The 15,691-nt window shown below is 35.8% G+C and overlaps 2 protein-coding genes and 1 pseudogene across 5 annotated transcripts; all 3 read right to left on the bottom strand.

Moving 5' to 3' along the window:
* Nucleotides 1–2,048: 2,048 nt before the first annotated feature.
* Nucleotides 2,049–3,242, bottom strand: LOC110418332 (basic blue protein-like). Its single transcript, XM_021431026.1, has 2 exons — nt 3,009–3,242; nt 2,049–2,488 (listed from the first exon to the last, which is right to left on the bottom strand). Exons 1-2 carry the CDS (start codon nt 3,181–3,183, stop codon nt 2,289–2,291), a joined length of 375 nt encoding a protein of 124 aa, XP_021286701.1. The 5' UTR covers nt 3,184–3,242; the 3' UTR covers nt 2,049–2,288.
* Nucleotides 3,243–4,446: 1,204 nt separating this feature from the next.
* On the bottom strand, nt 4,447–9,989 carry LOC110418513 (UDP-Glycosyltransferase superfamily protein). Of its 3 annotated transcripts, none has more exons than XM_021431257.1 (16): nt 9,851–9,989; nt 9,672–9,743; nt 9,455–9,548; nt 9,235–9,377; nt 8,977–9,047; nt 8,516–8,597; nt 8,247–8,348; nt 8,100–8,155; nt 7,960–7,994; nt 7,502–7,715; nt 6,995–7,210; nt 6,565–6,624; nt 6,409–6,448; nt 5,868–6,089; nt 4,943–4,995; nt 4,447–4,834 (listed from the first exon to the last, which is right to left on the bottom strand). In XM_021431257.1, the coding sequence occupies exons 1-16, from the start codon at nt 9,947–9,949 to the stop codon at nt 4,822–4,824; spliced, it is 1,572 nt and encodes a 523-aa protein (XP_021286932.1). In that variant the 5' UTR covers nt 9,950–9,989; the 3' UTR covers nt 4,447–4,821. The 3 variants fall into 3 exon arrangements, with proteins under 3 accessions (XP_021286932.1, XP_021286934.1, XP_089640020.1); XM_021431259.1 differs by having other exon boundaries at nt 8,977–9,043; nt 9,267–9,377; XM_089783894.1 differs by having other exon boundaries at nt 4,447–4,995.
* Nucleotides 9,990–10,635: 646 nt separating this feature from the next.
* Nucleotides 10,636–15,431, bottom strand: LOC110418469 (protein SUPPRESSOR OF GENE SILENCING 3-like; annotated as a pseudogene). Its single transcript, XR_016351344.1, has 6 exons — nt 15,380–15,431; nt 13,245–14,263; nt 12,726–13,020; nt 11,912–12,156; nt 11,284–11,438; nt 10,636–10,926 (listed from the first exon to the last, which is right to left on the bottom strand). The product of XR_016351344.1 is annotated as a protein SUPPRESSOR OF GENE SILENCING 3-like (transcript).
* Between the last annotated feature and the right edge of the window lie 260 nt (nt 15,432–15,691).

Here is a 15,691-nt window from a genome sequence, read left to right as displayed (position 1 = left end):
AATTTAAAATAAAAATGTTTAATTTTCTTAATTATGTTGCCTTCTTAGGGAAATCAATGTGTAGTAAAATTACTACCATTCACAAGTTCAAGTAAGATTCTAGTAGTCTTGATTCTAGTTGTAGCCTTTGGGTACAAAATATAAATAATAATTTTTGATATTGAATTTTAATTTTTTATATATTATTTTTATTTATAAATTATTTATAATCAATTTAATACTCACTAAAATTCAGTAATTGCTTTAATTAGAATTTTAAATTATAATTAATTTTTTATGAATTAACTTTAATTTATTAATTTAATTTTTATTAATGATATACATAAAAATTTAATTTCAATTCATTTTAATTTGGGTATTAATGATCAGTATCAAGATATTTAAATAGGATCAGATAACAATTAAAATTTTAATTAAGAATTTATAGGGTTCCAGTACCTATCAAATAATAAGATTAGGATTTGCGTACATAAAAACTAACAAATACATTATCTGTTAGTATCCTTATGTTTTCCTTTCTCCATAAACTTTTATTTTTATTCTGCCTAATTAATTCAAACTTTTTTAAATTAATTTTGTTTTTCTTGACAAGTTCTAATAGACCCGAAACCCGAAACCCTATTTGGTTATTCCTAAGAAATGGTAGCGACAAGATTTTTGCTCGAGTCACTTCCTGAAACCCAGAGCCATGAACTACAGAGGCCATGCAGCGACCTGAATCTTGATTTTGTTGTTGCAATCTCCAGTGTTATTGCTTATGAAGTAACTCTATCCCTTCGCAAGCACAATCTGATCATGCCCTGATTGATATGCTTTGAAATTAGACCCCTAGTGTGCATGTTTCATAGCTGACTTGGTTCACTGATGTCACATTGTGGATTGTTGGATCATAGTTGAACACTGCAAAAACCAGATCAGATATCTTGTTTTATTTTCAATTTGATGGTTAAATTATTTTTTAAATTTAAATAAAGTAAATTAAAATAATATTATTTGAACTGAAAAATCATACATTAATTATTAAATCAAATATTCGAATGTTTATCATTTCAATATGATATTTTCAATTGAATTCTGAAACAAGCCTGTAGGAGGAAATGGTTCTCACCAACTATGAACATCACCAGGCAAAAACTTCTTCCCGTTAGTCCAGTTTTCAACATTGAAGGACCAGCCTTTAGAAATTATTTCAAAGACTCTTGGCTGTGCCATTTTTTCTGTAAATCCTCGAACACAAGGTCAAGAACAAATTATGGAGGAAATATGGATGGTAGCCACATCTTGGGTTTTTAAAGAAATTACCAAGTAAATCAAAATGTAATTTGAATTCCTGATGATTTAGTCATAAAGAATTTTTTTCATATTCTACCAGGGCTTTCCACAGGAAAATAAGAACAGAAAGCTTTTACATAAGTTCCTGGAGAGGAACTTTAAGGATGGAGCCTCAGTCCTTTTCCTGAAATCATCTTGGTATGAAATTCTGAAAGTAAGGCTGAAAACCTGAAGTCAAAAGTATTGTTTTGAAATACTAATCTGTGTAAGAATTAAGCAATCTTTGACTCACATGGGTGGTTTAATAATTTTCCTCACTCCACTAGTCCACTTAAATATATGGGAAAGAAGAAAAAAAAGAAAGTCTCCACAGATCCACTAGTTAAAAAGGGTTAAATTAAATATCCGGTGTTTTAATTACAACAATATTATCGATTTGATACTGGAAAAAAATTTACAATTAAGTACTTTTAACATTCAGGCTGTACTTTTGATTAACTGATTAATCAAATAAGTGATAGCTTTAAAAACATTAATGATTGTTAAACTGTGAATTAACAATTTAAGTTGAATATTTTCCAGGGGATATATTCCTTCATCTCCTGTTATTTCTTGTAACAATCAGTGATGCTTAAATTGATGAAGTTAGATCTGATGTTCAATGGAAGGCCCTGTATTTCTCATTCAAATGCCTTGGGAGTTGTGAATATGCTTTGTTTTTTTCTACAGAAACAGCACTTAATGTTTATTACAAAAGAAAGTACAAGTAAACCATAGCCACAAATATATTACACAAGATTTCCATTTAACTATATACTACTATGATCATAATATATTTTATATGGACCAGCAACTACCCACTCAAACAAAAGCAAAGACTAACATGGAAACTAATCATCACTTTGAGTCTTGACACAAACTAGCACTAGTACTGACTTTTTGACACCAAAGTGCAACATTAATACATAAAGTTGATAAAGCAAACTGATCAACCCAGGACCCTGGCTGATCTCAGATCAGGCAGCAGTGATTGCTATTTTCATTCCAGCCTGACAGTGCCCAACAAAGTTGCAGAGGAAGAAGTTTTTGCCCTTTGCAAGCTTGATCTGATCCTTGCCTGACCGGAAAACTTGAGAACCTTTTGGTGTTGTGCATGATTTGTATCCGGCCTCGTTGACAGCTACCACATTGTGGATTGAAGGGTTGTAATTGAATACTGCAATAACAAACACAAAATTTGGGCTAAAACTGTCAGTTCTCAGTTAATGATGCATGCAGCAATTACCCTATTGTGGTCTGAAAATGGTTTGTTTGATGAGTTACGCTTTTCAATTTATTGAATGTCTTCAGAGTTTCAGAAAGATGTTGACAAGTTTTTGATGTTAATGACTAATACATTAATGGCAGTACATTCATGTACAGAGATGACCCTGGAAAGGAAACTATTTTTACACTTCTTTTAGTTATACTTTTCCCATTTCAACCACAAAAATAACACTAGGATCCATTGCCAGAAGGTAAAAGCTACTAGTTAAAAGTAAATTTGTTGTGAGGATGGATCAGAGTAACTGAAAAACATTATTTCCCTAGGACCATCTCGGGCACAACACATCATAAATTGGAGGGTAGGCAAAGGTGTCTACCAAGGTGGTCTGGCCAACATCCCATCAACGTTCTTGGAGTTCAACATCATTGATGCTAAACAAGATACATGGTGAAAAAACATGCAAGCTTACCAAGTGTGTCACCAGCCTTAAAGCGCTTGCCTTTAGGCCAGCCAGAGGTGTTAAAGGTCCAGCCATTGGATCCCCCAACAGTGTAAGTTGCTGCTTGAGCCAACTCAAAATGGAGCAGCAACAAGCACAGTAGCACCGTGGCTGCCGCCATCGCACTGCCTCTTCCCTGAGCCATTTTCTGTAGAACTAGGAAAGCAAGGTGTAAGTAAGCACACTGAGATTTTAGAAGATCTGAGCGAGGAGATAAGCTAAGGGAAGTGTGCCTTTATAATGGGTTTGTCGTGGTATACTTGGGGGTAGGGCCCATGCTTCTTTGAACATGTCTACCGAAATAAATGGGTGCTGTCAGTGCCATAAAAATGGGTTTGAATTTGTTACCAAACGTGGCATTCTGTCTGTCTGGGTTTGGCTGGTTGCATGATGAGGAAGACTTTGGCAGAAAGATTTCTTTTTGTTTTGAGTGCTTTTTGCTATTGTTAGCATCATCAGTCCTCATTGCCAGCGAACTCAAGCATTCAATTACAATAAGAAGTGTTTAAAGCTTTTCCAAATAAAAAAAAATGATGATTGTAAATCCAGTGTTGGAACTCTGATAAAATTGTTTTCATCGAAACAAAAATTGATGAAATTTTTGTGATTATATTTCGAGAAGAAAAAAGAGATTTATTCGACTAAATAATAGGACATAAATGTGGTATGGTTTAATAAATATACTCTTATATATTAAAAAAAGAAAGATTTGAGGTTTATGCTGGTAAGTGAAAATTATATATCAATTATTGAATTAAATGTTTGATGTATGTTTTAATATGATTTTTTTATGATAATTTAATAAAATTAAATTACGTAAAATTATTTAAAATGACAGAAACAGGTTATAAAGTTTGCCAGCTGGTAGGTTTTGGTTCAATTAATCCATGATGTGGAGAAGCAGATAATTACAGGATTAATTCCATTATAAATTAAGCGTCTTCTTCCAATAGAGGAAGCCAACAACCCACCCCACAACAACAACTATGATTTAACTTTTTGTGATCCAACACCACAACTTCCACAGATTTTCTGCAATGACTGAGACCCAAATGTCAGAAATTCTTAATTTAAATAATTTGACAATGGCAGTTACCTGTTGAAAAATTTGCCCCTTTGCATTAATCTTTGTCTTTGTTCAACGTTGGGAGAAAGAGGCACACGTCACTGCAAAGCCTTTTTTAGGTGAGCTAGCCCATCACTCTTACCTCAACACGGCTCCCATTTTCTCCTTTTAAACTACTAACACCATTCTTACTAGTAAACTTTTTTACAGTTCCATGGTTCTATGACAACAGGCAGATGTACTAAGAACACTTGTTAGACAATCCTAGGGCTTGGACTTGATGGTTCACCTACCCTGGTAGGAAGGTGGAATTCTCACAGGCTTGGAGTTTTAATCTCAGTAAAAGGTCAAGAATTTTTCAACTTCATTGATATATTAAAAATCATTGAATCTAAGACAAGCAAAGCATTATTGTCTAGGAAAAATGTTAGCGATAGCCATCCATACGGGCTGGTTCAATTGATAAGAAGAAGAGTTTACTTTTCTTACAGTTGAGATTGGATATTATGTCGAGGGAGTACATCTCTGAAATCGTCAGCATGATTGTCTGCTCCAAAGGACACGTTAGAATGCGAAAGGCTAGGCGTAGAATCCTCTTGTCTGTTACGATATTGGGACACATTAACTTCAGCGCATGGGATTGTTCTCTCTTTAGTTGACTCGGGTTTTCCTCACTTTGTTTTGGCTCCTCTTTGTCACATTGTGCGTCATTCTGACTTAATTATCCCATCTACCAGGGACAAGAGGATTAAAGATTATTGACAATGAATTGCATTGAAGGATGGGTCCAACGTCAAAGGTGATTCCGCACAAAAGTTCTATTCCAAGTTTATCTTACATTGTATTACCAATCTCTTCCTTGAGGATCTTCACAGCTTTTGAAACTCCATCCTGAATATGAAGAAATAATTTTCGGAAAATCTCAGTACCCCAACACGATGCTCATCCAACAAACTATAAATTTAAAAGAGAGAGAGAGAGAGAGAGAGAAGTAAATCTGCAGAAATTGCCCCAAAATCAGGGTGGAAATGGGTAGGAAATGGGGCAGTAGATGTCTATAAAACAAGTTCTACAATATGAAGTTTTACAAGTTCTTGGAAATGCTGATCTGCCAGTCAACCAGGAGTCAATCTAAAAGATGAAAAATTAAGAAAAAGGTGAACATTATCTAGCAACGATTATCAGTGCTGTTGCATCCGGGCTAGTTTTTTATGTAGTATCACCAATTAATGTAGAATCATAATGCACCAATGACGATGATAACCGTGGATAACATAGAGAATTGATCTCAAAAGAGAGATACATCACTCAAGTAAATACACTGGCATTCATTTATGGAGTTATTCACTACTAATCTCTTACCATATGCCATAGATTATTATCAATGCTGTTGCACTCGGGCTAGTCTTTTATACAGTATCACCAACTAAATGCATAATGCACCAACAACAATGATAACTGTGGACAACATAGAGAATAGATCTCAAAAGAGAGATGCATCACTCAAGTAAATGCGTTGGCATTCATTTATGGAGTTATTCACTACTAATCTTTTAACATAATTACCTGCACCTCTATGGAACAAATTCTGAAGTTCAATGGAAACAGATTTAAACACCTAGAAGCACCAGCAAGTAAATTGAGTATGAAAAGTTAAGAGACTAACTAACAAGGCATGACTCATGCAGTGCAATTTCCAATACTCATCAGCTTTGATTAGAAGATTGGACCGTAAAACGTGTATGACAATAGGCAGCCATTACCTCAAGAGAAATCCTTTTTCCAATTTCTAATGCACGTGCTTTAACTCTAGGAGATAATGCATCATCTATTGCTTGTGACAGTACTTTTGCAGCAACCCTGATGCTTGTGTCACTATCATTTTCTGGAACCAGATGGTTTCTTCTCAGTGGTTCTGGAGCAACTCCAAGCCAAAACATTTTTTCTGCCCAGTAGAATTGATCCAGCATAAATGGACATAGTATCTGCCATCCACTGATTGTCATTGAGGGAGAGGAGTAGGGAAGGAAAAGGATAACAAATACCAATACCACGCACACACACACATAAATATAAATACAATTATTTAGAAAGGATGTTAAGGAATCTGCTGTTGCAATCCATATAAAATGCCCATTAACTTTATGTTAGATGTCCATAATTGCAAGGAACAATTATTATTTTTGAATAAGTGCAAGGAAATATTTTTTTGAAATGCTAAACAGAAAAAAAAGGACAAATCTAACAATGACTGAGATCAGTAACAACGAAAATATACTTGAAAGGGTTTACCATGCAACTGACCTGAGGGACACCAGCATATAGTGCTGCAGCAGTGGATCCACTAGTTTTCCATTGAAGACAAGCAATGCAACTTATGAACCAAAACTAACATCTGCTGTGCATTAACTGAAATAAATATCTTCATAAAGAAAACGAAATATGATGGAGAACACTCACCTCCCTCCATGATGAATTGCAGCTAGACATCTTGGGAACAGCCAATTGTATGGTATCATACTAATTACATGATAAGAAGACAAGTAAATTTCCACATAAAAAAATGTACAACGCATTTATGTTATTTTTCCATTTTGTACAAGAAGAGAGGGGGAAAGTTGAGAAAACTACATAAGATGTCATATGCCATAAAATACTACTGAACAAAAAAAAAAATGCCATAAAATACTTTATGCAAAATGTCAGGTTTCAGCAACATCCAAAGGTCTTATTTCCCACTTAGAAACACTCAGGTCTGTATCATTAAGATTTTGAAAAAATTGTGATCCATGAATCTCACAACAAGCTTTTTATTACTTTCCAAATGAACAAATCTTCATGTGCAATCTTAATCTTTTTCTACTATCCAGATAAAACTAGAAATACTCACCCTGAAAAGCAAAAGAGCCGGCTGTCAAAAAGAGATATCCCATTTTGAATCAACTGTCTTTGGTTTGAAAAAGAAGATGCTTCACAGGCAACTTCCTGAACTGCTGATTCTAATGGTTCATAGCCAGCTGTAAAAAGGATAAATCTGTAACATGTAGTCTCCAGAACAGTTTGTATAATACGTACAAATGCTTGAGGATTCCTTATAAATCCCATGCTGCAAACAGCAAAAAAACACAGCACTTAGTTCAGGAAAGAAACAGAAAAGGAACTCAAAAGCTATCATCATCATTGAGTCATAAAACAGCAAATCCACACAGATGATAGGATCATACACATTATAATTCCAACATATTGTGTGTATCAATCCAAGTTCTGTCTTTATTTAGATTAAAAAAAAAAAGGAAGTTCCACAAAACACCAAAATGCAGTCGTAACCAAAGTGCTGAGAGAGATAAAACACGCTTTCTACAGACAGCTAAGGTATCTAACAGGTTTATGAACCTACCTTCCAATAGAACTCAGCCCTATAAAAATAGGTGGTGATGAGAAAGGAGTCCTTAGAAAAAATCGTAACTCAGAATGAACTGAACACATGTCATCTGTGGTCAGATGCCCTGAGGAAAGCAGTGTTGATATTTCTCCACATTCCTTGCAGGAAAACTGCCACTCGATAGGGAGAAACCAAAAGCCACAAACCCGGGTATTTGATGGCCAATAATCTGTTAACACATGGATACCATAAGCAATGCAAATATAAGGAAGAAGAAGCAAAACAGAAAACAGGATACGGTTTTACTGATGGGGCTCAGTTTTACTTTCAACCCTCCTCATTCTTTACAGAATCAACTAGTTAACAGAAAATCTGATCACAAAAGCCACTCAAAAAAATTTAACACCTATGCACACCGTAAAATGTTTCATAGAAAAAGACTGAAACAAGAAGCAGAGAAACTTAGGAGTTACCAGGGCACTCAACAATTTCTTTGCTAAACCCATACCTGTTACATAAAAGTACTTGATAATCAGAGAAGAATCCCCATGTATTAATCTAATATTTATAGTCCTTTCATTTATAGAATTCCTCTGTGAAAAGGCAGACTTACAATAGTAGGGGAGATGGTGGCCTATCATGCCAAGTAGGAAGACCTGTTACTGGATCCTGCTCAGAGTATCAAACGCAGTCTCAAAATTAGGTAGTTTTAAACTGTATAATGAGTAAATGGACTCCAACTATATAGAAAGATACTAACTGTAAAAGGATAAGGACTCAGGTTCAAATCTTCACTTCTCCATGACTCCCAATTTTCACTAAAAAGTGGCCACATCCAATGAATTACATCTTTCCAACAAACCTATGATCATACAACAATAAGAAGTTCATATACATGATGCAAGAGTCAAACCTATTTAAATACAATATGGAAACAACGAAAAAAATATTTATCCTTTGGGCTCTATCAAAGTTCAAAGGAAACACATTTGATTTGTCAGAAACACTTAAGTTATATGATTTAACTACCTTGTCAGTGGGAGCTTCCTGAAGATATTTATACAAAAGAGGAAGTTCTTTTCTGAAGTGACGCTCAAAGGATGAAGGTGCACTATACAATAAATTACGTGAACAAAAAATAAGAACATCAATAGATGGCTCTCAAATATATAAAACAGAACACAGACCGACCAAAATCCATTGGGACAAAATCATAACATCAACTAAACTATCTGCACATAACTCAGTACATCAAATAAGTTGCCCAAAAAAGTGACAATTTACTAGAATCTATGAGGCACCGAAAAGCATTCGGTTCTTTCATTTTCTTTAGATAACCACATTCAACAAAACCAATCAATGGAACCCTCATCCCAGGGTACTAAAAGACCTTTTGCATTATAGCTGTCCAGTCACCAAAACAAAGAATAATAAGTTGATAACTTGGAGAGTTCAGTTCTTAAGACTTAAGATAAAATTGTTTCCCTTACCTATAAGGAACAACATAAGGAGCAACAACAACACAAGGCACACGAAAAAGTTCTGCAAGGCTCCACCCTTCCTGATGAACAATTATGAGAAAGCAACCTTAAAATGAAATTGCATCACAACACCCCACAAGTCTTAAATTTCAATATATCTAGCAAATCTCAACAGAGAATTACAATTGTTCATTATATTAGTACGTGAAAGTACCAACTTATCAAGCAAGTTAATTATGAATTGTAATTTTTTCCAATAAGAAATACCAAAGCGAAGAAATTTATCGCAATAAAATCACCCTCCAAGCTTGGACCATCCCCGAAAATCCTTTCCACCGCCGAGTAGCATTCTCGTCTGTGTTCTTTTCTAATAATCCTTTTCTGCTCCGAAAATTCTATTCCCTGTGAGCCTGACAAGAAATGATCAATCAGCAACTAAAATAGAGATCAAAAGGAAGCGACCAAACTAAACCAAACCAGACCAAACCTGTCTTATCATCGGTTCCGTTACCAGAAAGAACCGGTGGCGATGAAATCAGAAGATAGACAACATTCTTTTTTTCTAGATGAGAAATTAGATTCTACAAGGGAATTAACCAAAATTTATTATTTTTGCTTTTATTGCAAAAAAAAAAAAAGGAATGGAAATGTAACTGTAATTAATCAGTAATTAAGACTTGGAAGGAAAGAAGAGGTTGAAGGACCTCATGTGCTGAATGAGTGATGAAAACGACGTCGTAACCGTTCTCGTCAGCAGCGAAAGCTGCAGCAATGGCCTGGAATCACCAACCAGTAAAATTGAAACTGAAAATTGTTTACCTTTGTCTACGCCAATTCAAATATTAAAAGAGCTAAAAAAAAAAGAGTAAATTTATTTTATTACAGCGACAGGGTAGACGTCGCCTTTGGTACCGAAAGCCATGAAAACGGCATTTCGTTTCGTCCTCTCCGTCGTCGGCGCCGTCTCCATCTCTCCCTCCATTGCTGTTGTAGTAAGCCTCCGACGGTTTTTTCAGTTTTCATTTTAGTTTCCCGTTTTTCCTTCTGTTAAATCTTTTGGGTTAAACTGGGGCTCAGCCCAAATTGGGAATTTATTTAGGTCCAAAAGAATGTTTGAGCCCAGAAACTTGGATTATAAACAAATCCAAGCGGAATATTTGGGCTTGAGCCCAAATCTAACTTATCTTTCATCTTCCGCATGTTTGATTATCAAGAAAAAACATGAATTTAAGTTGACATTGGAAAGATAAATTTCTTCTTGGCCAACAATTCCAAACTTGTGCTGATGAAAAGCTCAATTCCTTAGCCAGCAAAAATGGTAATCAGTATTATACTTTCATTAAAATTGAGAGAATTTGCCTGGTTTACTTTTGCATGGAGGGTGCAAAACTGGACATTAAGCAGTCATCTAACATATATATGCAACAAAATTATATCAATAGATGTGAGAAAAAATTGAGTTCAATTTGTCATTGTCAAACAGATGAAACAGAAAAAGCATCCTCAGACATGTAAAAGAACTTGAAGTTTCAATGTATTAGTGTTCTCCCCGACCCCATTCTTCTTTTTATCTGTGTGTCGAAAACTGAAGTATCTTAGGTACAAAACTGGTGTATATTTATCTCAAAGCAAAAAATTATGTATGCTTCTTGCCTTCTGGGAATAGTATCACTGCCATCTATCCTGTTTTCATATCTCTTGTTCCTCTCTTGTCTAGTCGGCTAAGGCTGTTGGTAGGTCACTTCCTCAAGGCAATCTGGGGTGTATTTTTCCATGAGCAGGGTCAATTCATTTTCAAATCCTTTCTCAAGCTCAATCAGCTCCTCCCAATACCTCTGTGTGATTTCCAACCTACTGTCTTGATGACTTTTCATCAGCTTCTCCCTCTCTGCATCGAATGCCTCCATCCTTTTCTCCTCGATTATCACGGACCTCGCATTTTCTTCCATCTCTGTAGCACTGAATGTTCAAAAAATGTTGAAAAGTCCTTATCAGGTTATGACTGTAGAATGAGATCAACAAGTTTGAGTTTCAACCAAATGAGACTCCATGAATGTAATTTGTAAAAGCAAGTAGCTCGTTTTCCTTCTAAATGGTCACAAATATTGCCTTTGATAGACAGAGCAGTAGCAGGTCAGCAGAAAACAAAAAATTGTCAATAAGTTCCCAAGTTAGTATGCATTGAAATTGTCTGTATGTATAGAAATTTCATCTCAAAATAGATAAACGTCCATTACAGCATCAAGGAGGACATTTATGAATTCTCAAATAAAACATCTTGAAGAATAAATTTAGCTTGGCATGTCCCATAGTTACCTGTACTCAACTTCATTACTTGTTGAATTTGCATTTGACTGCTTAACTCTCTCCCTTGCTGCCCTCTGCAGCTTCTCAAAATTATCTTCCTTAGAGTCTATGGCTTGGTAAATGATATTGATTTTCTCCTTAAAGTATTGTTCTTTGGCACCCAACTGGAAATTAAAGCATTGCAATAACAAGTTAAAAGAATTCAATGTCAATTGAAACATATCAAATAGCTACAAGGAAGAAATATCTGCTATAGACCACTGCAATTGCAGCAATATTTAGAAGCCAGGTTCAAGTCCCACAAGAAGTGTTTCTCTGGGAGAAGAGGAAGAAGAAGATTCATGTACCTTGTCCCAACTGTTTAACATAAAGCTTTGTTTGATTTGTTCATTTAAGAGGGTAAAACAAAAGCATGTTCATGCTCTACACTGACTTCTTAAAATTAACCTAAGTTCAGTTTCCCTACAAGTTATGGTAGAAGCAGAACAATAATAGCAATACCATCCACCAATTACCATCACAGATTTACCAATTTGTGAAACATGGAAAAGGTTGTTCTAGGGCATCCTTTATGTCCTAACTTGTTGACCATGATTGGCAATAAAAGTAGAGGAATACAAAGTTCTGAAAATGCAACCTCTTCTCTGTTCCGCTCATGCTGCAATCTAGTTCGCTGCCTCATAATATAATTTTCCTTTGTTGTCTGGCGCAGCTTCTCACTCAATCGACCTAGAGACTCTGCAAGGGCTTGTGAGTGCTGCTGTTCTTGAGCAACCTTCTTTTTAAGTCGGGTAAGCTGCTGACTATCATCATTTATCTTCTTTATCTGGCTCTCAACCATCTTTTGGTATGATTTCATCTCAAATTTCAGCTTGGACTTTCCTGCTTGATCATAGAAATTATCAACCTTGACTGCATAAGAAAATTACATTGACACTAGAGAGAGCAAATATTAAATGCAAGGTTACTGGCCATTCTTAGTAAGATAATAGTATGTTTTATGGCAAGGCCACTTTATCCCAAATGAGAATAAACTGTCATGTGGTGGATTAGGAGTTCTTTTGAGATTTAATCCTTTCTCCAGACTCAAGTGAGGTTCCTACTATCAAATTCATCAAAATTTTGGAACGGGAATGAAGCCAAAAGGAAAAGAAGAATTATAAATCATCACTTCCAAGTTTGCAATGACACTGAAAGTTTGCAATCTTTATATTAACACAGTAATATTTCCACAGCAATCAGAAATGGCCAAGTTTCAGTTGAATAATTTGTATGACATATTCTTTTCTCATTTTGCTTCTCAGGAAGTCTTGTGTTTGAACCTATTCATTTGACCTGTAGCTCTCACAAGCCACCTTTATTGTCTTGCTAAACACGTAAATAACAAACTTCTGCACAAAGTACCATGTAGTTTTTTTTTGGGGGGTAAAGGAGAGAGAGAGTGATTAGACCTTGAGAGTGTCGGTTAAATATATCCAAGTCTTCTTTAATGGCAATGTAACCGTAGAGTTGGCGCTTCCCACCTGGACAGAATGGAACCCGAGAACAATCCCAAGCATCCCTATCTCTCCCTTGCTCTTTAAAATGTTTATGCAGACGTGCAGCCTCTAAATACCCTGCTGCCGAGCTCTCAAAGATCAAGACACTCATCCCCCGGTGCCCTTGTGGACCATATGAGTGTCTTGCTTTTACTGCAGCGTATGAGCTGAAGTAATTGAGAAGCTCTTGATTTCCCATTCCAGTCCACTGATGAAATTATAGGCAGTATAAAGCAATCAACAGTATATTAGGTCGAGATATTTACTGAAAAAGCAAAGTAAGCCATGTAGCATTTTCTTCGGATTGCTTTTACAATTTAAAGTATGAAGAAATAAATGAACCAGTAAGTATTAGCTCCCATTCTTACCTGAAACCAGGAAATATAAATTATAATCTATCTCCAAAAGCAAAGATTGATAGCAGGAAAGTACCTTGCCATTTTCATCCTGTTCATATCTTGTATTCATAATGATAACCATTGGAGGCCAAACTATTTCATGATCTGCAACTCTATTATTCAGCCCTTCCCATCTGCCAAATGCATCATTAACTGGTTTAATGAAAGTTCCTCTCCTGCGCATCTCCTCAACCAAAAGTTCTGCAAACACTCGATGCATCTTTGCTCTCCGTGTTGTTTTAGTCATGGCATGAGTCATTAGGGGTTGCACACCTCGATACCAGTTGATGGCTCCTGGCCCGCCTTGACAAGCTGGGCAGTGCCACTTGTGAACTGGTGAAATAATCTCCTCAACAGTCAGTTTCTCTAAAATCTCAAAAAATCCATTGAACCATTTGCTCTTCTTGCGTGTTTCATGACTCTTCTCATCTTCATCCGAATCAGACTCATAGTCATCGAGATCATCACTATCATAAACAACATCAGAGCCATCATAATCACATTCATTACCTCCATTCCTGTCATCAGAAATATCACGAACTTGGTGGTCAGTTTTTACTTGACCATCCTGACAACTATTAGACAAAGTGAAACAAGCTAGAGCAAGGCCATTCCACCCATGCTCTGCAGATGGAGATTCTATACAACTATTTCCCCTTGTTCCATCACCTTGTTGACTCCATGCACCACCATATCCACAGGAATTCAAAGAAACAGCATTTTGAGTTGGCCAGGCATTGCCAGTAGCCTTTTCTGAACCACTACTACTTTGCATTCTAAGTTTCTGAATCACATTTGGATGTCCCCATGCATTAGGAGTAGAATCTTGACGAAACCATGAATTTGCAGCAACTCTGCTTTTGGATTCCCATGAGTTCTCCTTGTCACCGTCCTGTGTAGAAGCTAGCGTGATGTCTGCCACATTCGGACTTACTTGATTAACTTGGCGACTAGAAATTTTATACACACTCCCCAAGTCCGGAAATTGGTCAATAGCATCTGCCATGAAGATTTTTTGAACAATTTTTCCAGAAACTTCTCTCTGTATGAAACCTAGTCAAGGATCACCATATTGAATGAAAAGATTGGTCAATTTTCATATTTCAAGAAATACTTCAAAAGCCTATGTCATAATCAAAACTAAAAGCAGCAAAAGAAGCCTACCAGCAGGTGAACAATGAATATCACACATATGCCAAGTTGATGAGGGCCTAATGATGAATCAATACTAACAATGTGCTTCACTTTTTATCAGGAATATATCCCAACTGTAAGAACTATACGGAAAAGTTATTCTTTTTATCCCTTCTGAGGAACACAGAAGAATAAGACAAAATGCTAGGTTTTATATCAACTATGGTTATTTTTGCCTATAGTTTTACAAATTATTTAATTCAACCATCCATAAAGTAAGGGTCCATATGGGATCTAAATTTTATTTTTTTTTTTGCTCAGTATGTGGGATCTAAATAGAGTCCAGATGAACCATACATTCATGGATGATTGAAATTTCATAATTATATACCATCAAATCATATACAGGAAGTTCTAAATTCTTTAGGCACTAAAACAATAGCAATTTGAAATCCAACTTGGCCAAGTATACAGTATGAACTGAATAAATCACTTTAGGATCAATCAACTAGTTTAATTTAACATAAGGCATACAATCTAATTCCCTTTGTTCTTTGTAAGATTTAAATTTAAACCTACCTCAATACTATCTTTCTGAAGCTGATGAGCAAGGACAAGCAGCAAATTAACTATAGCAGATTAGAACCATTGTAGATAAGTAAAACCCACATTCCTGCAATCAGTTTGGAATCCCCTCGAAGGGTTTTAAGTACTCTTCCCAATCACATAGAAAAACTTTAAAAAATAATGGGATTAAAAAGGAAAAAGCACCATTTTTCATTGCATCGATATGAACAACAAGGTAGTCATCCGAACAGAGAAAAAAAAAAACCTTTTTTTCAGACAGAATATAGCAATGTGAATAACTCAAAGCCCATCAGATGAGATACAAGAAAAAAATAAGCAACTTGATATGATTAAACTGGAGAAAACTAATGACATGCATGGCAAGAAAGAGAAAGAAGAAGACTTCTTTAAGATAAAGAGATTTCACTTTTGAAGAAGAAAAGAAAGGAAGCGGTGGGAATTCTTTACCTGATAGATTGAGGAGTGAAAAGGAGGAGGAGCTGCCTGCGGTGAAACGAAAGCTGTGTTAAAAGTGAGAAAGTGAGAACCATATAAACGGAAGAGGTGGGCCACGAGGTGTGCGGCTCACGCGCGGTGGTGGAGAGTGGAGATGCTAAAATATATATATATATATATATATTAAGAAGAAAAAGGTCGATGTTTGGGCCCACCGTCTCGGTTACCCTGGACACTTGACAGACTCTAAAGAGCAGATAAATGTCGCAGCTTTCGTGCAGAGTCCGTTGGCCGTTGCATGGGCCGGATTTGATATTTTGTTTT

Source organism: Theobroma umbraticum, unplaced genomic scaffold (assembly GCF_002168275.2).
Source record: "Theobroma umbraticum cultivar Fairchild unplaced genomic scaffold, ASM216827v3 scaffold_50.0, whole genome shotgun sequence".
Classification (NCBI taxonomy): Eukaryota; Viridiplantae; Streptophyta; class Magnoliopsida; order Malvales; family Malvaceae; genus Theobroma; species Theobroma umbraticum.
This window is presented reverse-complemented; position numbering and strand designations above follow the sequence as displayed.

Excerpts from the sequence above, each read along its gene's own strand:
- LOC110418332 (XM_021431026.1), bottom strand. The coding sequence starts at position 3,183 with ATGGCTCAGGGAAGAGGCAGTGCGATGGCGGCAGCCACGGTGCTACTG. Across the intron at positions 2,489-3,008 it reads TAAGGCTGGTGACACACTTG|TATTCAATTACAACCCTTCA; the intron begins GTAAGCTTGCAT and ends TTGTTATTGCAG.
- LOC110418513 (XM_021431257.1), bottom strand. The coding sequence starts at position 9,949 with ATGGAGGGAGAGATGGAGACGGCGCCGACGACGGAGAGGACGAAACGA. Across the intron at positions 9,549-9,671 it reads TCACTCATTCAGCACATGAG|AATCTAATTTCTCATCTAGA; the intron begins GTCCTTCAACCT and ends ATTCCCTTGTAG. Across the intron at positions 9,378-9,454 it reads CGGAACCGATGATAAGACAG|GCTCACAGGGAATAGAATTT; the intron begins GTTTGGTCTGGT and ends ATTTCTTGTCAG.